Genomic DNA, 19,636 nt, shown 5'->3' with positions numbered 1-19,636 from the left:
ACACATACATAAGACAAATCAATGTTGAATTCTTAAAAATTTCAAAAACGCGACTTTTATAGCGATTTTAATTTGTTCGAAAGCTTAAAAAAAATCTAAAAAGTATAACACTTTGAAAGCTAACATCATTGAGAGTTAATATCGGATTTTTCGATATAAAACTTTACAACTTTTCTTTTTTCAGTTTGAATTAAAATAGAATATTTTTTTTCGTTTATAATATATAAATTATTTTCGGGGTTTTAAATAGTTTAAAAGTGTCTCAAAAATAATAAACAATATATTTAGGTGATAAGAAAAAATATTAAATTTCGAGAAGAATATTTGAAGTTTTGTGAGTGCATTTAGTTCTTACAAGTGTGTTTAATTCTCTCAGAGCTCGTCTGTGTAAATATTCGAGCATTTTTTGAAAATTATTTTTTAGTTCTAATGTCCATGAAATATATATAATTTTTTTATTTTTTATAAAATTATCAATAATGCACTTACAATATATGTTAAACATGTAGTAAAATGTAGAAAATTCACCCAATATGCATTTGCATTAAAAATGCATTTATCTTAACAAATATTATTTAGAAATGAATTTTTACCAAATCGTACATTAGTTGTAATCGAATTTAAATAATCTGTTAAATGCATAAAATATCACTAATATTTTCCAATATAAAATATTTAAAAAATCGACAAAGATAGATGTAATCATCACAACAAAATATTTTTATATTTTACATAAACTCTTTAAGATATAAACATTCGAAGTTTTTTGATTTTTTCTAGTTTTCGAACAAATTAAAATTACAATAAATATTGCATTTCGTGAAAATTTTCAAAAAAAAAAAAAGAACGAAATTATTTTATTTTCTACATAAAGAACATATATTGATAATATGAAGGATTAGAGAACAAATAAAAATGTTTAAATTAAGAAGACACACATTTACATATTTTTTTTTTGCAAAATATAATTAATATAAAAAAATGTAAGCATAATAGTTCCGAAACAACGTATTGCACATTCACAAATTAGTTCCGAAACAACGTATTGCACATTCACATCTATTAAAAAAATATAATAACGAATATACATATCGGGAGTATGAAAATTATAAAATATCGTTTGTACAAATTTTGTACATTTTTAAAATATAATTTGGTCAATAATAATTCATTTTGTTACAGAATCAAAAATAATTGGTGTTACAGTCTATAGCCTGGTTAATAAAAACATTAAAAAAATTGAGTCGATTTAAGTCGAATGTTCCGGCGGCGGCTCAAGTACCTAAATATAGTAGTATAGACTCAGCGCCGACTCGATGCCGGTCAACTTCGACCTATGGAGCATGCACCAGCGTATAGAGCAGGGTTGCGCGTTCATATTGTTCTAATTACGAAGATTTTCGGCAATTCACCACATACATAACCGATCGTAAATAAAACTCATTGCAAGAGCGTAAAAATTACAAAAATTTTCTTTAGTTGCTTGACAGCATTCAACAAAGTAGGTTGATGTCGCTTTGTTTCTGAAATTGCAAACGAAATTTGTAAAAACAACAAAATCATTTGCAACAAGAGAGTAACTTGCAAAAAACTCATACACTCCAAAAACTTTTCAGGAATGCATAATAATAAAAGTACATAAATAAAGTACATAAATAAAAATAAATAATAAAAAATCTAATCTTTGTGAAGAAATAAAAACTTTTCTTTGGATATGTTTTATCTGTAAAATTTACCAATTTACTTGTTATAAAACTTGATCATAACAAGCGTAATTAGGAAATATTTTTTCTAAGTGCATTTTTAATATTTTCTCACCACTACAATAACATTTTCTCTATTTCAAATCTGACTTTAGTATACTATTCTACAGGAAAATTTAAGATATATAAACTTAATATGACAGAATTTAGATGCACTATAAATGCATAAGAGCAAAAGAAAAAGAAATACAATTTAAAAAAAAATTCAAAGCCTGATTTTATCATTCGTAAATGTAATATTCAATGCCCTTAAAAAAAAATATTGTTAAAATTTTTAATTTATTGTAATCCCTTTAGGAGTTATAATGGTTATAATGTTGGCTTGTGGTTTAATAATTTCCCATCAAACATTGGTGTTTTTCATCATCATCTCCGAATTTAATAAAACTCCATCCAATTAATGTTCCATATATAACATGTATAATGACAAATTTTGGGTCTTATAACTTTCGTGGTTTTCGAAATATAGCGTTGTAAAGTTTAAAATTTGAAAATTTAAAGTCTCATCACATCTAAAGGGTTAATGATAAAATTTTTGTTTTTGCACCATTTGTCTCAGCAAAAAGCATACTTTGATTATGCACAAAGACACATTTTTTTTAAATATTTTTTGAAAAAGTGCATCTTTGTATAATACTAAATGCACTTTTGAAGCATTATAAAAGTGTGAAATTAATAGTATTCACTGATACAAAAACCTTCTAAAAAGTTGTGATATCACAAAAACGAGAAACATTTTATTTTTTGAAACGAAGCCTAATATTTATATAATATATTTGTCTGTGCTAAATTTAATAACAGTGCTAATAAATGAATTGCGGATATTCAATTCACTTTCTGAAGGGGGCTTTGTGTGAGGGCTAGGGTCAAATGAAGTCCGATCATTTCGAAATTTGCAAGGTCATCAAGGCTTGTATAAAACTTAGTTGTGCGAACTTTCAACGCGATACATTTATATTATATATAAATATAATTATGAACTCAAAAGCCCTCTTCGGGGGGGTTAAGTTAGGGGTTAGGTGAAACAATGGACAGATTTTAACAATTCTTGATAACAACGTTTACATGGATACACGGACGGACGGTCGGACGGACGAACATCGTTAAATCGACTCAGAAAGTAATTCTGATCGGTATACTTAAAGGTGTGTATAGTACTGATATTTTAATTCGTTACAAACATCAGCACAAACGCATAATACGCAAAGTTTTCGATTTAAAGGAAATGGTATAAGCTTTATTTTGTGCAGAAAAAACGTCCATTTTGATATAAAACTTAATAAAATAAACACTTTTTTGGAAACGTTTAAAAATAGTCATATGCTAGGTGAAAAGTTACACTCATTTGACCAAATATCTAAATTCATTTTCGTAAAGAGGTAAATATGTATTCCAACAAATTTGTTTTTTGATGAAAGTTGGTACTGTGATGTTGTAGTTCATTATTTATATTATTTAGATGATGCTATATACCTGTTCATATTACCACCTTAAATTCTTCACTAGGTCAATTTGATCTTTAATTTAGATAGATTATGTTTGCAATGTTTCTTTTTTGCATTGCGCTAAAACACGTTAAAAAATTTGTTATTTTTATACCCTTCACATTCGTAAGAAGGGTATATATAAGTTTGTCATTCCGTTTGTAATTTCTATAATATAATTTTCCGACCCTATAAAGTTAAGCCATGTCCATCTGTCTGTTGAAATCAGTTTTTAGACGCCCCAGATATTGGCGAGATCCGAATCTTCAATAATTCTGTTAAACATGCTTTGGAGAAGATCGCTATTCAGCAAAATCGGTCGGTAAATAACGGAGATATGAGCAAAAATCCGAGACAACCTCTGAAAATTTCATCAAAAAAATGTCATATTTTTTCATGCTTTGTTAAATAAGCAACAACAACACTTTATATTTGAAAAAGATGTACACGTGTGTGTAGATGTATTTGGTTTTATTCAGCTGTGTATTTTGCTTTGTATGTTTCAATGCTGATGGCGTCATTGAGTTACGTATTTTGTTTTTGTGAATTCTATTCGTATATTTGGATGTAGGATCGTTTTATTTTGTTGTTTATTTTGTTTTTGTTTTGTGTTTTTCGTTATGTATGTTTAGATATCCGTTGGTTTAGATGCCTTGTGTATTTTGTTATACCCTACACCACTATAGTGGGGAGGGTATTATACGTTTGTGCTGATGTTTGTAACATACAAAAATATTGGTCCAATACCCACCTTAAAGTATACCGATCGATTCAGAATCATTTTCTGAGTCGATTAAGACATTTCGTCCGTCCGTCTGTCCGGCTGGCTGGCTGTCCATGTAAACCTTGTGCGCAAGGTACAGGCCGCAATTTTCAAGATAATTTGATGAAATTTGGACCAAGCATGTTTTTTTGGCACAGGGACGAAGCCTATTGAAAATGGTTGAATCGGTCCATTATTTCACTTAGCCCCCATACAACCGTACCTCCCGATTTGAATTACGTCAAATATTCTATTATCTCTCTAAAAATTGGCATAAATAAGTTTTACATAAGTATTTATGACACTGCAGATTTTCGTAAGGATCGGCCCTTATTTGACCCTTGCCCCCATACAAACCCCCCTTCAAAAAATGTCTTAAACGTCTAAAATTGACTTGTAACCATTTGTATCGTAATGAAACTCAACAAAACTAACTGTTATTTAAAAATATATCCTTTTCCCAAATTTACCGAGGATCGCCCCAATTTGACCTATATAAAGCCTCATTTAGAAATTTTAGTTTTTTTTATCAATAAATTGCTTAAATATTTTGGAAATATTTTTATAAAAAGTAAAAATTTTAAAAATATACTCATGGTGTAGGGTGTTATATGGTCGGCCATGCCCGACTGTACTTTCCTACTTATTATACCCTACACCACTATAGTGGGGAGGGTATTATACGTTTGTGCTGATGTTTGTAACATACAAAAATATTGGTCCAATACCCACCTTAAAGTATACCGATCGATTCAGAATCATTTTCTGAGTTGATTAAGACATGTCCGTCCGTCCGGCTGGCTGGCTGTCCATGTAAACCTTGTGCGCAAGGTACAGGCCGCAATTTCAAGATAATTTGATGAAATTTGGACCAAGCATGTTTTTTGGCACAGGGACGAAGCCTATTGAAAATGGTTGAAATCGGTCCATTATTTCACCAAGCCCCCATACAACCGTACCTCCCGATTTGAACTTTTTATGCCATAATTACGTCAAATATTCTATTATCTCTCTAAAAATTGGCATAAATAAGTTTTACATAAGTATTTATGACACTGCAGATTTTCGTAAGGATCGGCCTATATTTGACCCTAGCCCTCATTTAGAAATTTTAGTTTTTTATCAATAAATTGCTTAAATATTTTGGAATTATGGTAATATTCAACATAAAAGTTTCTTTACAAAAAATAAAAATTTTATGAAAGTAAAAATTGTAAAAAAAAACTCATGGTGTAGGGTATCATATGGTCGGCCATGCCCGACTTTACTTTCCTACTTGTTTTTATCAATAAATTGCTTAAATATTTTGGAAAAATATTCAACATAAAAGTTTCTTTATAAATAGTAAAAATTTTAAAAATATACTCATGGTGTAGGGTATTATATGGTCGGCCATGCCCGACTATACTTTCCTACTTGTTTTTTATTTCGTTTAGTGGTACCCTACACCACTTTAGTGGGGAGGGTATATTGGGTTTGTGCTGATGTTTGTAACATAGCAAAATATTCGTCCAATACCCACCATAAAGTATACCAATCGGCTTAGAATCATTTTCTGAGTCGATTAAGCTATGTCCGTCCGTCCGTTCGTCTGGCCGGCTGGCTGGCTGTCCATGTAAACCTTGTGCGCAAGGTACAGGCCGCAATATTTAAGATAATTAGATGAAATTTGGCACACACACTTATTTTGGCCCAAGGACGAAAATGGTTAAAATCGGTCCATTATTTCGACTAGCTCCCATACAACCGTACCCCCCAAATAGGGCCTTTTGGCTTATAATTAATTTAAATGATCTATTATGTTAACAAAAGTCGACAAAACATAGTTTTATAGAACTTTAAATGACACTACCGATTTTTGTAATGATCGGGCTTCATTTGATCCTATCCCTCATACAAACTCCCCTTCAGAAAATGACTTAAAGGTCAAAGTTCACTTACAAACACTATTAGCACTTTTAAATTCTACATAAATATTATTGAAGAATAATATTACCAACATTTTTATGGATAGGGCCATATTTGAACCCTCTTGTAAAAAAATTTTTTTTTGCCAAAATAAAAGTAAAAATACTCCGAAATAAAGTTAAAAAAAACAAACCAAATGCTTTATTTTTTTAAATAATCCCCATTTCTAACATACATACTGACAGGTGTAGGGTATTATACAGTCGGCTACGCCCGACTATACATTCATACTTGTTTTGTTTAGCTTTTGGTGTAATAATAATGTAGTGGGGAAAAAATTTAAAATTTATAAAACTAAGATGTTTAAAATACACTATGGTGAAGGGTATATAAGATTCGGCACAGCCGAATATAGCACTCTTACTTGATTAAAATACATATTTATTACATTAATTAACGAATCCGTTTTTAAATTAACCCAATATTGCAAAAATGCACCTGTTTTTTTCTGAAAACTTTGTTAAAATCAACATAGTACTAATATTCAAAACAGGGACGACTAGTTATGAATCTTTATATTTAAATTGTTTATTGATACACTGAACCGAATTTAGGTGGAACTTTGCCTTAATTCAGACATTTTTAATGATTTGTATACCCTCCTCCACCATCAGTGGTGATAGAGGGTATACATATACAAGTTTGTCGGTCCGTGTGTAACACCAATAAATATTCATCTTAGACTCAACAAAGTATATACATTCTAGTCTGAGTCGAGTCCGTCTGTCTGTGTAAAAAAGCTAACGTTAATACTAAGCTGGGATATCAACCAAATTCACGATATATTTGTTGTTGTCCTAAGTAGATTGATATTAAAAATCAGCAACGTAGAATGTTATGAGTAAAATTTTCAGACTACGTCGAAAAAAATCATAACAATTGATTCAAAATTTCCCATAGCCCCCAAACAAAGGTGTATAAAAGTACAGGTAGATCTTTATTGGTCCATAATTGAATAAATATATGTAATATATGTAAGTTTCACTTCAGAAAATCACCTTAACTCATATATTTCTCTGAATAATAAAGCTATCAGAATAAAGTTCGACTTAAATATAATTTGTTTGCATATAAATCATTTTAAACATTTTTTCCGGATTGGACCATTTTCGATAATTACTTAAACGCACATTGACAATTATGAATGTGTGTTTATCTGTTTGTTTATATACAGCTAAACGGCTGGACCGATTTTTCTGAAATTTTCACAGTGTCTTCCTGTATGTCTGGAAGGAATTATAGGCTACTTTTTACTTCAAAATTCCAAGTGGGCGACTTGCCACGCCCATATTTATCATTTACTTGAACATTTTGTCTATGGGAAACTGTTAGAGCAAAAATCTCTTGACATCAATATGAAAATTTTAAATTGGCGGAATATCAAATTGGGACCTCCCACATGAATTACATAAAAAAATTCATATATCTGAGAAACTATTTAAGCTGGAAAATTTTTCAAATTTCGTACATCTGAGAAACTATTATATTATTCAAATTTTTCATAGGTTATACAAAATCTAAATTAACGTTTGGAAAAATTGAAAAAAATCTGAAAAATTATATTATATTTTTAGTTAAAATCTTTAAAACCGTAAAGTGTTTTTAATATACATTGATTTTAGGGTAGTACACTGGGTACAGCTAGTTGTATATATAAATCATTATAAAAAACTGATTGAAATTCGGTTAATATAGAACTGATTTATTCCAAATTTCGAAGGGATACAACATAGTACTACATTTTAAATAAGGAATTGAGTCAATTATTACAGTATGATTTTTACTTTTATAAAGCCAAGCTTAGTCCAAAATGTTAAAGATGCGTATTTATATATTTCACACAATTATGAGCAAAAAAGTCATGTTCTAAGGTGCTCTTGTATATTGACTAGATAAAATAATGAAACAAATTCCATCTAAATAGGATTCATTCTGAGCTAAAAGTATTATTTTGACCAAATTTCTTCAAATTATCTTCAACATTACGACCTCTACATACTTTCATTACAAAGTTTACATGGACGGACGGCTTAATCGTCTTCAATAATGGTTAGTGCATTACAAACATAATGTTTAGTGAAATAAATTTTAAATCTAGCCTCGTATAAAATATAAAGGCAATCGAATACAACTGCAATAGAATGAAATAAAACTATCAGGTTTTTAAACAATTTTGCAATAGGAGTGTCAACTAGAATGACACATCATCCTACATACTAATATTTCGATTTCGAGTAACTCAACCAAAACATTGGCAAGTTTTAATAGATAGATAACTTGTATAATTTTAATTTTGTGGTTTTAGATGTTTCTCATAAATTAAACACCTTTTAAGGTAGACTCTACAACTAAACTCCGGAATAGATTTATAATAAAAATTTAAATCAATCCATTAAATGTTGATTTGTAGCATTTTTCGCAAAAAAAACTATGCAAAATAGTTTATTTTTTTAACAATTAAAATAAAAAATAAAAGTAAAGATTTAAAATATGAATAGAAATGATACTGTGAAATTTTTAATTTCTTTGCGCGTTTTGTATAAAAGACAGTTCTAATTCTTAGCTAAATCATTCTAAATACTTCACTCATCAGAGAACAGTAAGATTCAGAAAAGAAAACATGAGAGCTTTCATTGTACTCTGCCTTGTGGCTGTTGCCTGCGCCGATAAATTGGGCTACAACTATCAACCTGTAGGACATTCCAGTTCTGGATTATCCTTCACTCCAGGTAGCTCCACTAGCGGCTTCGGCGGTTCCAGCAGCGGCTTTGGAGTTGGTGGTGCCACTGGTGGTTTCGGTGGTTCCAGCGGCGGTTTTGGCGTTGGCGGCTCATCTGGCGGTCATGGTGGTTCCAGTGGCGGTTTTAGCGTTGGCGGTTCATCTGGCGGTCATGGTGGTTCCAGCGGCGGTTTTGGCGTTGGCGGTTCATCTGGTGGTTTCGGCGGTTCCAGCAGCGGTTTTGGAGTTGGTGGTTCCACTGGCGGTTTCGGTAGTTCTGGTTCTGTTGGTGGTTCCTATGGTGGTTCTCATGGTGGTGCTTCTTATGCTCCCCAAGTTGAACTCGAAAAGGAATTCTACACCTTTACTGCCAACGAAGAAGATTTCACTGAACCCGCTGTTGAACAACAAGTCTCAAACACCGCTAAGAAAAACCTTCGTGTTATTTTCATCAAGGGCCCTGAAAACCATGGCTTGGAAAATGCTGCTGTTGCTTTGGCTAAACATGCTGCCGAACAAAGAACTGCCATCTATGTCCTCCAAAAACAAGCTGATCTCAGCAGTTTGTCCAACAAATTGAACGTCATCAACACCAATGTCAACAACAAACCTGAAGTACACTTTGTCAAATACCGTACCCAGGAAGATGCTATCAACGCCCAAAAGGCTATCCAAGGCCAATACGATTCTTTGGGTGGTAGCTCCCAAAACTTCAATGGTGGTGTAGCTCCTGTTTTGAACTTTGCTTCTAAGGCTCCCGTTGCCGCTCATGGTTCTCACGGTTCCTTCGGATCTTCCGGTTCTCTAGGCTCTTCTGGCGCAGTTGGTTCCTTTGGATCATCTGGTTCTCATGGATCATCTGGCTCCCTTGGTTCATTCGGTTCATCCGGTTCTCTCGAATCTTCTGGTTCCTTCGGATCTTCCGGTTCTCTTGGATCTTCTGGTTCCCTCGGATCTTCTGGCTCTGTTGGTTCTTACGGTTCTTCTGGCTCCGTTGGTTCTTTCGGTTCTTCCGGCTCCGTTGGTTCATCTGACTTATCTGGAGTCTCAGGCCCCAGTGCTAGTTATCTTCCCTCTTTCATTGCCGGCCGTCATCGCAAATAAGTGATTGAAGATAGTAGACTGAATAAGGTTTTTATTGTTGTTTTATATTAAGCGATTATTATGTATTTACAATTAATACATTTCATTTTCTTTTTATTATCAATTATAATCGCAAAAAGAGGCGATAATAAAAAGAGTATTTAATTAAACGAATAAAAATTATATTTGTTTTAATTCTACTTTAAAAGTAAGTATGGAATTTTACAGCTATGTTTAGTACTAAAAAAAGAAATAAAGAAAAAAATATTTTCGAAGCATCCCCAAAATATATTTATAAATACAAATGTCCCTAGTAAAACTATATTTAAGATCTTATCAAGCTCCAGTTTTAATTCATGGTGTAAAGTTATATCTGCGCTCATAAACTCATTCTATCTTAAGGAAAATTTTTAATTGCAAGTTTTTTAATTTTTATTAAACTTGATATCTTGAATTCAGCAGTTAAAAGTGTTTAGCAAATATTTTGACAATACAAATGACATAATTATTTCATTTCAAATAATATAAAATTTTAATATTTCTTATTTTAGATATGTATACAAACCAGTTTAAGTACTTAATTATAAGGAAATAGTTTGCTTTTGATATACATATTATGTAAATTAATTAATGCATTAAGAATACGTATACTACTTCAAGATTTTATTTGCAATATATCAAACTAGTTATGATGATTCCATCTGTATGTATTTTTTATATAACCGGTATAATTTTTAATCAGAATTATAAAATACTTTTAAGCATCTTTTATATTGAATTATAAAATACTTAGCAATTTCCTAGATATTTTTCTTTGATTTTAGATTTGTAAACTTACATTATAACTTATTGGTCCAATCTTCATGAACTAAAGTTACAAGACTTTCGAAATTTAAATAGCCAAATAATAAGACTAAGGTCTTCATAAATCAATAATTTTGTTATTTGTAACAACGATAAACTCATTTATTAGATTTAAGCTGAATTTGATTAAAGTTCAAGATGTAAGGAAACTTTACGGTTTATTTATATCTTGAAACAATTTTGACTTCAAACCTTTATTGAAATTGTCATGGTATATTAGAAAAGCGATTAATAATAGATATAAATAAATATAAAAGTCTATATAAATCAAAGAGTTTGTTCTTAATTGATTAGCTGAGGAACTATGACTGCTGATAGGTCAAAATTTCAAAAATATGTTTTATTTTGTAGTCTATTATACCTAAACTGTTAAACCGATTTTTGTTTTTAAATAAGTTGCATATATGATGGATTTGTGTTTTAGTATACCGAATTAGACTCTACCCAGCAAAATCTTTACATATCCGGTATGTAGGCAAGTAATATTTGAGAAAAGTTTAAGTAGTTACCCGGTAAGTAGGCAAGTAATATTGGAGAAAAGTGTAAGTAGTTACTTTTTGGGTGAACAACTACTTATTTTTGTTCGAAGATGACCAAAAATAACTAGTTACAAATCTGCTTACCCGACTTTTCCGGTTTTAAAACTGGTTTTACAGTTATTTTTCATCTTTGCTATTCTATTCTCTTACTCAAAGCCCCATTAAAAATCATTCTATCTGGAATGGTTTTTAAACAAATGTAAATATCAATATTTCTTGAACAAACTTCCAAAATCGACTACGGTAAGAGACACTAACTAATTCCTTATTCCATTCAAAAAAATTAATTTATTTTATTGATAACGAGAACTCATTACCAAGTAATGTATGAAATAACTACATGTCCTACAATACTCATTACCAAAATCGGTAAATATTTTACTGGGTAGGTGTTGTTGACGACTCAACAGAGGCTATCCCATCTGCTGCTGTTTTGAGAAATGGTATCTTAGAATGAACTAAATTTTCATTTTCGGTGGAAACATCAGCAACTTTAATTTTAGGGCCACCCTAATAAACAGACATCAATAAATATGTAACAATTTTGTTGTATTCAGAAAAGTGAATGTGTGAATAAAATAACTTTTTGTGTTAGGCCTTATTATGTCCAAAATATGTAAAATTTTTATAGATGTGTTGATTAATAGCTAACTTTATTTCTATTTTTGTTTTACATACATACATATGTATATATTTTGTTTATTTTTTCGATTTTTTATTTAATATCTACATAATTTAACAAATATTGTAATAAAATTTACTTTTTATACTTAGCCAATTTTATTAACAGGTTAATAAGTAGAAACATACAATCACTTATGTACAGGCGCAAAACTTTTCATACAAAATATAAAAATGAGGAAAAAGAAAAAAAAGAGTATAAGTAAAAAATTAGCACCCTCCTCCCCAAACGCTGGAGCAGGATCCTTGCCTGCTTATGTATATATATTTTAATAGAACGTAGTTTTACTTTTTAATTTTTTTTATAAAGAAACTTTTATGTTGAATATTACCATAATTCCAAAATATTTAAGCAATTTATTGATAAAAAACTAAAATTTCTAAATGAGGCTTTATATAGGTCAAATATGGGGCGATCCTCTGTAAATTTGGGAAAAGGATATATTTCTAAATAACAGTTAGTTTTGTTGAGTTTCATTGCGATACAAATGGTTACAAGTCAATTTTACTCAATTAAGACATTTTTTGAAGGGGGGTTTGTATGGGGGCTAGGGTCAAATAAGGGCCGATCCTTACGAAAATCTGCAGTGTCATTTATACTTATATAAAACTTATTTGTGCCAATTTAGAGAGATAGCAGAATATTTGACGTAATTATGTAATAAAAAGTTCAAATCGGGAGGTACGGTCGTATGGGGGCTAGGTAAAATAATGGACCGATTTTAACCATTTTCAATAGGCTTCGTTCCTGTTTTAAAAACAAGCTTGGTCCAAATTTCATCAAATTATCTTAAAAATTGCGATCTGTACCTTGCGCACAAGGTTTACATGGACAGCCAGCCGGACAGACGGACGGACATATGTTAATCGACTCAAAAAATGATTCTGAATCGATTGGTATACATTAAGGTGGGTATTGGATTAATATTTTTGTATGTTACAAACATCAGCACAAATGTATAATACCCTCCCCACTATAGTGTAGGGTATAAAAATACAATATAATGCCAAATAATCAATAAGGATGTATTTTTAAAGTAGTAAAAATATGTCTGTTCAGTAACTAAAAGTTGTGACTAATTTTTACAAAAATATTTCAAACTTGTATTGAAATACAAAAATAATTTGTAACAATTTTTTGTTAATGAACAGACATAATATCTTTATTTTAAATTAAGTTTGAAAAAAACAAATATGCATTTAAAACTTGCATTTATAATTTGCAAATTTTGCGAAAACGAACTCTCAAGATTGATAGATAACAATTAAAAAAACTGTTAGTGTTTTCCAAATTATGCAAACTTAATGTTAAAAATTAAATTAGAAATTCACAATCAAATTTTCAATTTGCGTATATTAACAGAGTAGGAAGGAATAACTAATGTTTGATTATATTTTATTAATTTATTTAAAACAAATTCTTCTTAAAATTTAAAACCAAATCTTTAGTATATAAGCCTAATATGAATCGATTATTAATCATTCTAGAAACGAATATTAAACAACAAAGGAATATAATGCGTACTTTTGTTATATTGTGTTTAGTGGCAGCAGCCTGCGCCAATCAATTGGGTTACAATTATCAACCCTCAAACAGTGTGCCCAGTTTTGCTGGTTTACAAGGTGGTGCTACTGTTGGATCTAGCGGTTCTCCCAGTTACGCTGGTTCCGAAGGTGTTTCTAACTTTGCTGCTGGTTCTAATGTAGTCTCCAGTTTTATTGGTTCCCAAGGAGTTTCCGGTTATGCTGCTGGTTCAAATGCCGCTCCTAGTTTTGCTGGATCCCAAGGAACTTCCAATTATGCTGCTGCTTCAAATGCCGCCCCTAGTTTTGCTGGATCTCAAGGAGTTTCCGATTATGCTGCTGGTTCAAATGCCGCTCCTAGTTTCTCTGGCTCTCAAGGTGATTTAGGTCAAGCTTCTCACGATAATGCTGCATTTGCTCCCCAAGCTGAACTAGAAAAGGAATTCTTCACTTATACCGCCAACGATGAAGACTTTAGTGATCCCGCTGCATCTAATCAATTATCTAACTCCGTGAAGCAAGGTCTCCGTGTTATTTTCATTAAGGGCCCAGAAAACAGCGGATTGGAAAATGCTGCTCTTGCTTTGGCTAAACATAGTTCTGAACAAAAGACCGATATTTATGTTCTTCAGAAACAAGCTGACCTTAGCAACTTGGCTAACAAATTGAGCACCGACAACAAGAACAACAACAACAAACCAGAAGTACATTTTGTTAAATATCGTACCCAAGAAGATGCCATCAATGCCCAAAAAGCTATTCAAGGTCAATATGATGCTTTGGGTGGTAGCTCTCAATCTCATGATGGTGGTGTTGCTCCAGTATTGAACTTTGCTTCTAAAGCTCCTGTTGCAACACATGGATCAGCTGGTTCTCATGGATCTGGTTCTCTAGGTGCTGGTTCTCTTGGTGCTGGTTCTCTTGGTGCTGGTTCTCTTGGTGCTGGTTCTCTTGGTGCTGGTTCTTTCGGTTCTGGTTCCCTTGGTGCCGGTTCAGTCGGTGCTGGTTCTCTTGGTGCTGGTTCTTTCGGTGTTGGTTCCCTTGGTGGCGTTTCAAATGTTGGTGCATCTTATATTCCTCCTTCAGCTGGCGCTGGTGTTTCAGCTCCAGGACCATCTTATCTTCCTGCTTCAATTTTCCGTCGCTTGTAAGATATGATGTTTATTGTTATTGTTGTTTAATTTTAAGCAAATACAACTCGACTTTTTAAACACAAATAAAATGTTTTTTAACTTTTTTCTAACATTACACATAAAACAAGCGTTATTTTTATGCCTAAACTATACAGAAATATAATTAAATAATTTCTGCATATTTTTACAGAACCAATGGCAATAGTTCAGTTTGATTTTCTACAACGAAGTACAACATAATTGATTTTAATAAGAATCAATCGGAGATAAATATCGTAATGTCATACCTACTCTCTTCAAATCTAGGAAACAAACTTGATCCACAACTTTTGGATAGATTTTTATAACCTACACCACTTTAGTGGAGAGGTAACGCACAGTAATATTGGTCCTATAACCACCTAAAAGTATACCAATTGTTTTAGAATCATTTTCTGAGTTGATTAAACAATGTACGTCCCTCCACGTAAACCTTGTAATCAAACTGAAGATAATTACATGATCTTCTATTGTCCCGCAGACGAAGCTTATTGAAATTGGTAAAGATCGGTTCATTATTTCAACTAGCCTCCATACAATTGAACCCGCCGAATTTGAGTTCATAATTATGTTTAATATACTCTTATCTCGGCAAAAAACCAAATCTAGCTTCGATGACTCTCATGAACTTTATATTTATTGCGCCTCATTTTACCCTATCCCCTATAAATAGCTCCCTTCAAAATTTGACAAAAATTACTTTTTATATTACCTTTTTTGAACTTTATTTAGTAATAATTAATTTGTATAAGTAAAATTATGGTTATAATCAGAGTTGGGGGTAGTGCACTAAATATTTAGTGCACTAAGGTTTTCACTAAATCCCACTATAGTGACAACATTTTGATTTTCCACTATTTTTCATCACTATAGTGGTAGTGAAACATATCGTAACTACCACTAAAAAAATTAGTGGTAGTGAAACATGTTTTAACTACCACAAAAAAAAATTAGTGGTAGTGTAAAATTTTTCAATAAAATTTCTACAATAAAATAGTGCAAATTTTTAACAGTCACTACATGAATGCTTTAATTATATTATATGCACTAAAATCTCAAAAAAATAGTGTTTATAAAAATAATTCAAACAAACAAAACTAATTTCGAAAAATTAGCTTTGTTGAAGGCAAATAATAATTGCTAAAGATTTATGTACCAATATGTGTTTAATTTAATTTCTTATATTAATATATTTATGAAACTTCCTTATTTTTTTGTATAACTATTTTCTTATGTTTTTTTATTACTACTTTAATATTAGTCTTAATTAATTTAATAAATAATAAAAATAAAAAATTATAAAATAATTCAATATAATGATATGTTTTTGAGTCCCATTATCATTAGTGAATGATTATATTTTTCCACTATCCTGTTAGTGGAGAAAAAAATTGCACTAAGCTGTAAAAAAAGGTTTCTCACTATCACTAAATTAATTTTAGTGAAAATTTTTCTTTTACCACTACCACTATTGCTTAGTGAGGCTGTTATTTTTCAACTCACCACTAAATAGCTATTAGTGATAGTGAAAAATTTTGCACTATCACTAACTTTAAGTGGAAACTGGAAATTTAGTGCACTACCCCCAACTCTGGTTATAATCATTGTTTTATATGGTTTTTAAATACACTCCCGCTGACTTAAATAGGTTTTGTTTACATTCAAATTAATATTTTGCAAAAAATTGGTTGTATTAAAATTTTAATTTATACCATGATGTCTTATATATCACTAGATAGACAAACATTAGGGCAATACTTAATATCCCATATCTTTAACAGCTATGCAAACGACTCAGGTAGAGCTCTTCCCTTTAAAAATTATAAAAATAATGATTATATCCATCTGGACCTTCTAAATTAAAAATTTTTTCATCCGAAAAACAAGATGTTGATGCAGCTTTTTATAACCACGTGTTCACGTGCAAACTGAAGAGGATTTCTCTTTACTTTACGAGTCTTAATTGTACCCAATTCGTTAAACAGTTTTTTTTTAATTTTCCTCAAATGAAAGTATTATAATTGGTTATACAAAATCGATAGGAAAATAAAAATACTATTTTATAATGATAACACCGTCCAACACCATTTTTCACACACGAACCAAACCATATACATACGAAAGCACATAATTTATATGGTATAACTGCGTACTCAGTTTTTCATTTCTGATCGTTTGTCCTTTTAAAAGGACTTTAAAATTTGAGGTGCATACAATTTTCAAAAATGTTTATAAATATTTTAAGCCAACCTATTATAACAATATGGGTATCAAACTAAAGAGGACAATTGCAGTATTTTTATCTCGTATTTTGTTTTATTTTTTAAGAATAAAAAGATGTAAAAAATATCCTTATAAAAGTTTATCCTTTATTATCCTTGAAATTTTATACGAAATTGTTCAACAAAAAATATTCATAATAAAGACATTAGAATGGAGTACAAAAGTCTGAAATTTGGTCTTCATAGCTCCATTTGTTTAATTTTTATATTATTTTGTAAATATCTCAATAAATTAATTAATAAAATTTTCCCCTCTAAAAATTTCAAAGTCCATTTTTTGTTAAAATATTATGTAGAAAAATTACAAATTAGTTATTGTGGAACCGAGTTTCTTTATCTCTATGATAAAAAGTAAAAAAAGTGGTAACTTTGAAGAATATGAAAGGATAACAATCGATTAAGGATATATTGCATGAACGAAAATTGAAAAAGCATACTCTGGTACTTTTATGTTCTTTTACTAATACTTTTCGAATTTTCTATAATATTGAACCTAAAAACATTAAATTGGACATGTAGCTGCCTGATTGTATAAAAATCTTTATGCGATTTTTTTGGTTTCTGGTTGAAAATTAAACATGCGTCATCCTGATTTAATGAAAATGTATAAAAAGGCACTGTCTGGAACTTTTTCGTTCATCAACTGTTTTTTCTAATTTTCTGTAATATTGAGACTAGAATCATAAAATCAAACTTAAAGAGTTCTCTAAAAGGGGAATTTTTGATATTGCAGATATATATACATTTACAATAATGATATTTATTTTATTCCATTACGATGAGGGTAGCGAAGCACACTGGGTATAGCTAGTGTATATTATAAAATTAAGAGGAAAGATTTATGTCTACATATATAAACGTTTTTTATATATTTTTTCATCGTGATATTAATGTTTATATAAATATAAATTATAATATAATTAATATTATAATTTATATTTATAATAATATTATAATATATTTATAATCATATTATCCTGAAGTAAATTTTAGAATTCGTAACATGCATGTTTTCATCACTAAGGCCTGTTATCTCAACCACCGGTTATGTTTAATTCGTAGATATTTTGTCTGAAAACTGTCAATTTAACGTTAGTATAAAAAATTAACAGACATTGAGATAATGGGAGTAGGTAATTGGTATAAATAAGAAATTAAACAAAACAAAATATTTTTTTACAAAGAACGAATAAAGATAAGGACATGAAATTTGGGAGTCTGTAGCTCCATATTTGTAAATATAACATATATTTTTTTTCTAAAAAACTGACTATAGAAAATAAGGATATTAAAGGATTAAAATTTAAAAGGACATTTTTTTAGTTTTTTTATTCTAACATTTTAAAACTATTTTATTTGAAAAAATACTGTTATTCTCCTCTTTTAATCGATACCTATATTGACCTACTACACCAAACCAAATTTAAGCTAAATATACTTATACTTACTCTTCCTTTCAAACTTTTAAGTCCTTTTAAAGGAAGAAACGATCACAAAATAAAAAACCAAAAATATAGTTTAACTATATCAAGTATGTAGTTTCCAACGTATATGGTCTTGCTCATGTGTGCAACAATTTTTCCAAATTTGTTGTACGGTGTAATATATGTTTAAAAAAATAAAATACACTTTAAGAAATTTTAGACATTTTCTAATCGAAAGTTTTCTCAATATATGTATGTAGTATGCATATCGTTTCTAATCATTACGTCAAAGTAAAAGGAAAATTTTGGTAACTAAATACTATAATGTATACATTGATATAGTAATTCGATATTATCATACTTAAATGTATCGATCTATTATTGTACGGATCATTAATCTAAAGATGAGCTAAAAAGCGGTAATTACTTAGAATCTTGTTTAGAATATTTTCTAAGGAATATTGAGATAATAAGTAAGTAACCTAAGTAATATACTGGACAAATAACTAATATGTCCAAGCTACTTTTAGTTCCCAGTAATGAACATACAAACTGTGGAAATATTTTATTACGTTTACTATGTACATATGTTATTACCAATTAGTTATATATGCACATTTAATAGTTTTCCGATACCAAAATATTTTGATTGAAACTTTAGTCGAATGTTTGATGGGTAATGTTTATGTGTATTTAAATTTTGTATCTATTTTAGAGCTTAGACATCATATACACTCCCGCTAACTTAAATAGGTTTACTGTTTTGATAACATTCAAATTAATATTTTGCAAAAACTAATGGACTAATTTGCTATATTAAAATTTTAAATAATCATGTTGTCTTAGGTATCACTAGTGAGACAAAACTTAGCGCAATACCTAATAGCGGATTTTTAATAATTTTTTTCTATCATACTACGTTTTTTTAGCCATATTTTTTGGCTCACTTGATTAGGTTCAATCACAATAAAATCAGTTTATTGTTGGCAGTGAGTAAAGTTCATTCATATTCGAATGTCTGTGAATATACATAGACAATATATTTTTTAACAAATACGTTGCGGTAAGACATTAACTAAAGAATAAAATGAAAAAATTAAAGCGTTTTTGGAAACTGTCCAAAATTACAGGAATTTGGCAAATTCAGAATGTTATTCGCAGTTGTATAAGAAAACAGTTTGAATATTAAGAAAGAATAAATGGAACTACATATAGCTACAGTAAAACGAATTGTAAGAAGGACCAAGGCTTAAGAAATATTAAACAAGTTAGAGTGCTTTATTCGGCTGAGCCGAATTTTAAACTAACTCCACCAACTACTTTTATATTAATACTTTTCTAATTAATCAAAGATTATATGTGACATCACT

General features: G+C 30.1%; 2 protein-coding genes across 2 annotated transcripts; both read left to right on the top strand.

The window, feature by feature from the left end:
* The first annotated feature begins 8,477 nt into the window (after positions 1-8,477).
* Positions 8,478-9,954, top strand: LOC111674639 (keratin, type II cytoskeletal 1-like). The gene has a single exon (XM_023435298.2). The coding sequence runs from the start codon at positions 8,599-8,601 to the stop codon at positions 9,799-9,801; it is 1,203 nt and encodes a 400-aa protein (XP_023291066.2). The 5' UTR covers positions 8,478-8,598; the 3' UTR covers positions 9,802-9,954.
* A 3,419-nt stretch (positions 9,955-13,373) lies between these two features.
* LOC111674564 (uncharacterized PPE family protein PPE62-like) lies at positions 13,374-14,594 on the top strand. Its single transcript, XM_046949382.1, has one exon. The coding sequence runs from the start codon at positions 13,382-13,384 to the stop codon at positions 14,537-14,539; it is 1,158 nt and encodes a 385-aa protein (XP_046805338.1). The 5' UTR covers positions 13,374-13,381; the 3' UTR covers positions 14,540-14,594.
* The last annotated feature ends 5,042 nt before the right edge of the window (positions 14,595-19,636 follow it).

The sequence above is a fragment of the Lucilia cuprina genome, chromosome 4 (genome assembly GCF_022045245.1).
Source record: "Lucilia cuprina isolate Lc7/37 chromosome 4, ASM2204524v1, whole genome shotgun sequence".
Taxonomy (NCBI): Eukaryota; Metazoa; Arthropoda; class Insecta; order Diptera; family Calliphoridae; genus Lucilia; species Lucilia cuprina.
Note: the sequence above shows the minus strand (reverse complement) of the source record. Positions and strands in the feature narration are given on the sequence as shown.

What these genes read in the sequence shown, in the direction of transcription:
- LOC111674639 (XM_023435298.2), top strand. Translation starts at nt 8,599, where the DNA reads ATGAGAGCTTTCATTGTACTCTGCCTTGTGGCTGTTGCCTGCGCCGAT.
- LOC111674564 (XM_046949382.1), top strand. Translation starts at nt 13,382, where the DNA reads ATGCGTACTTTTGTTATATTGTGTTTAGTGGCAGCAGCCTGCGCCAAT.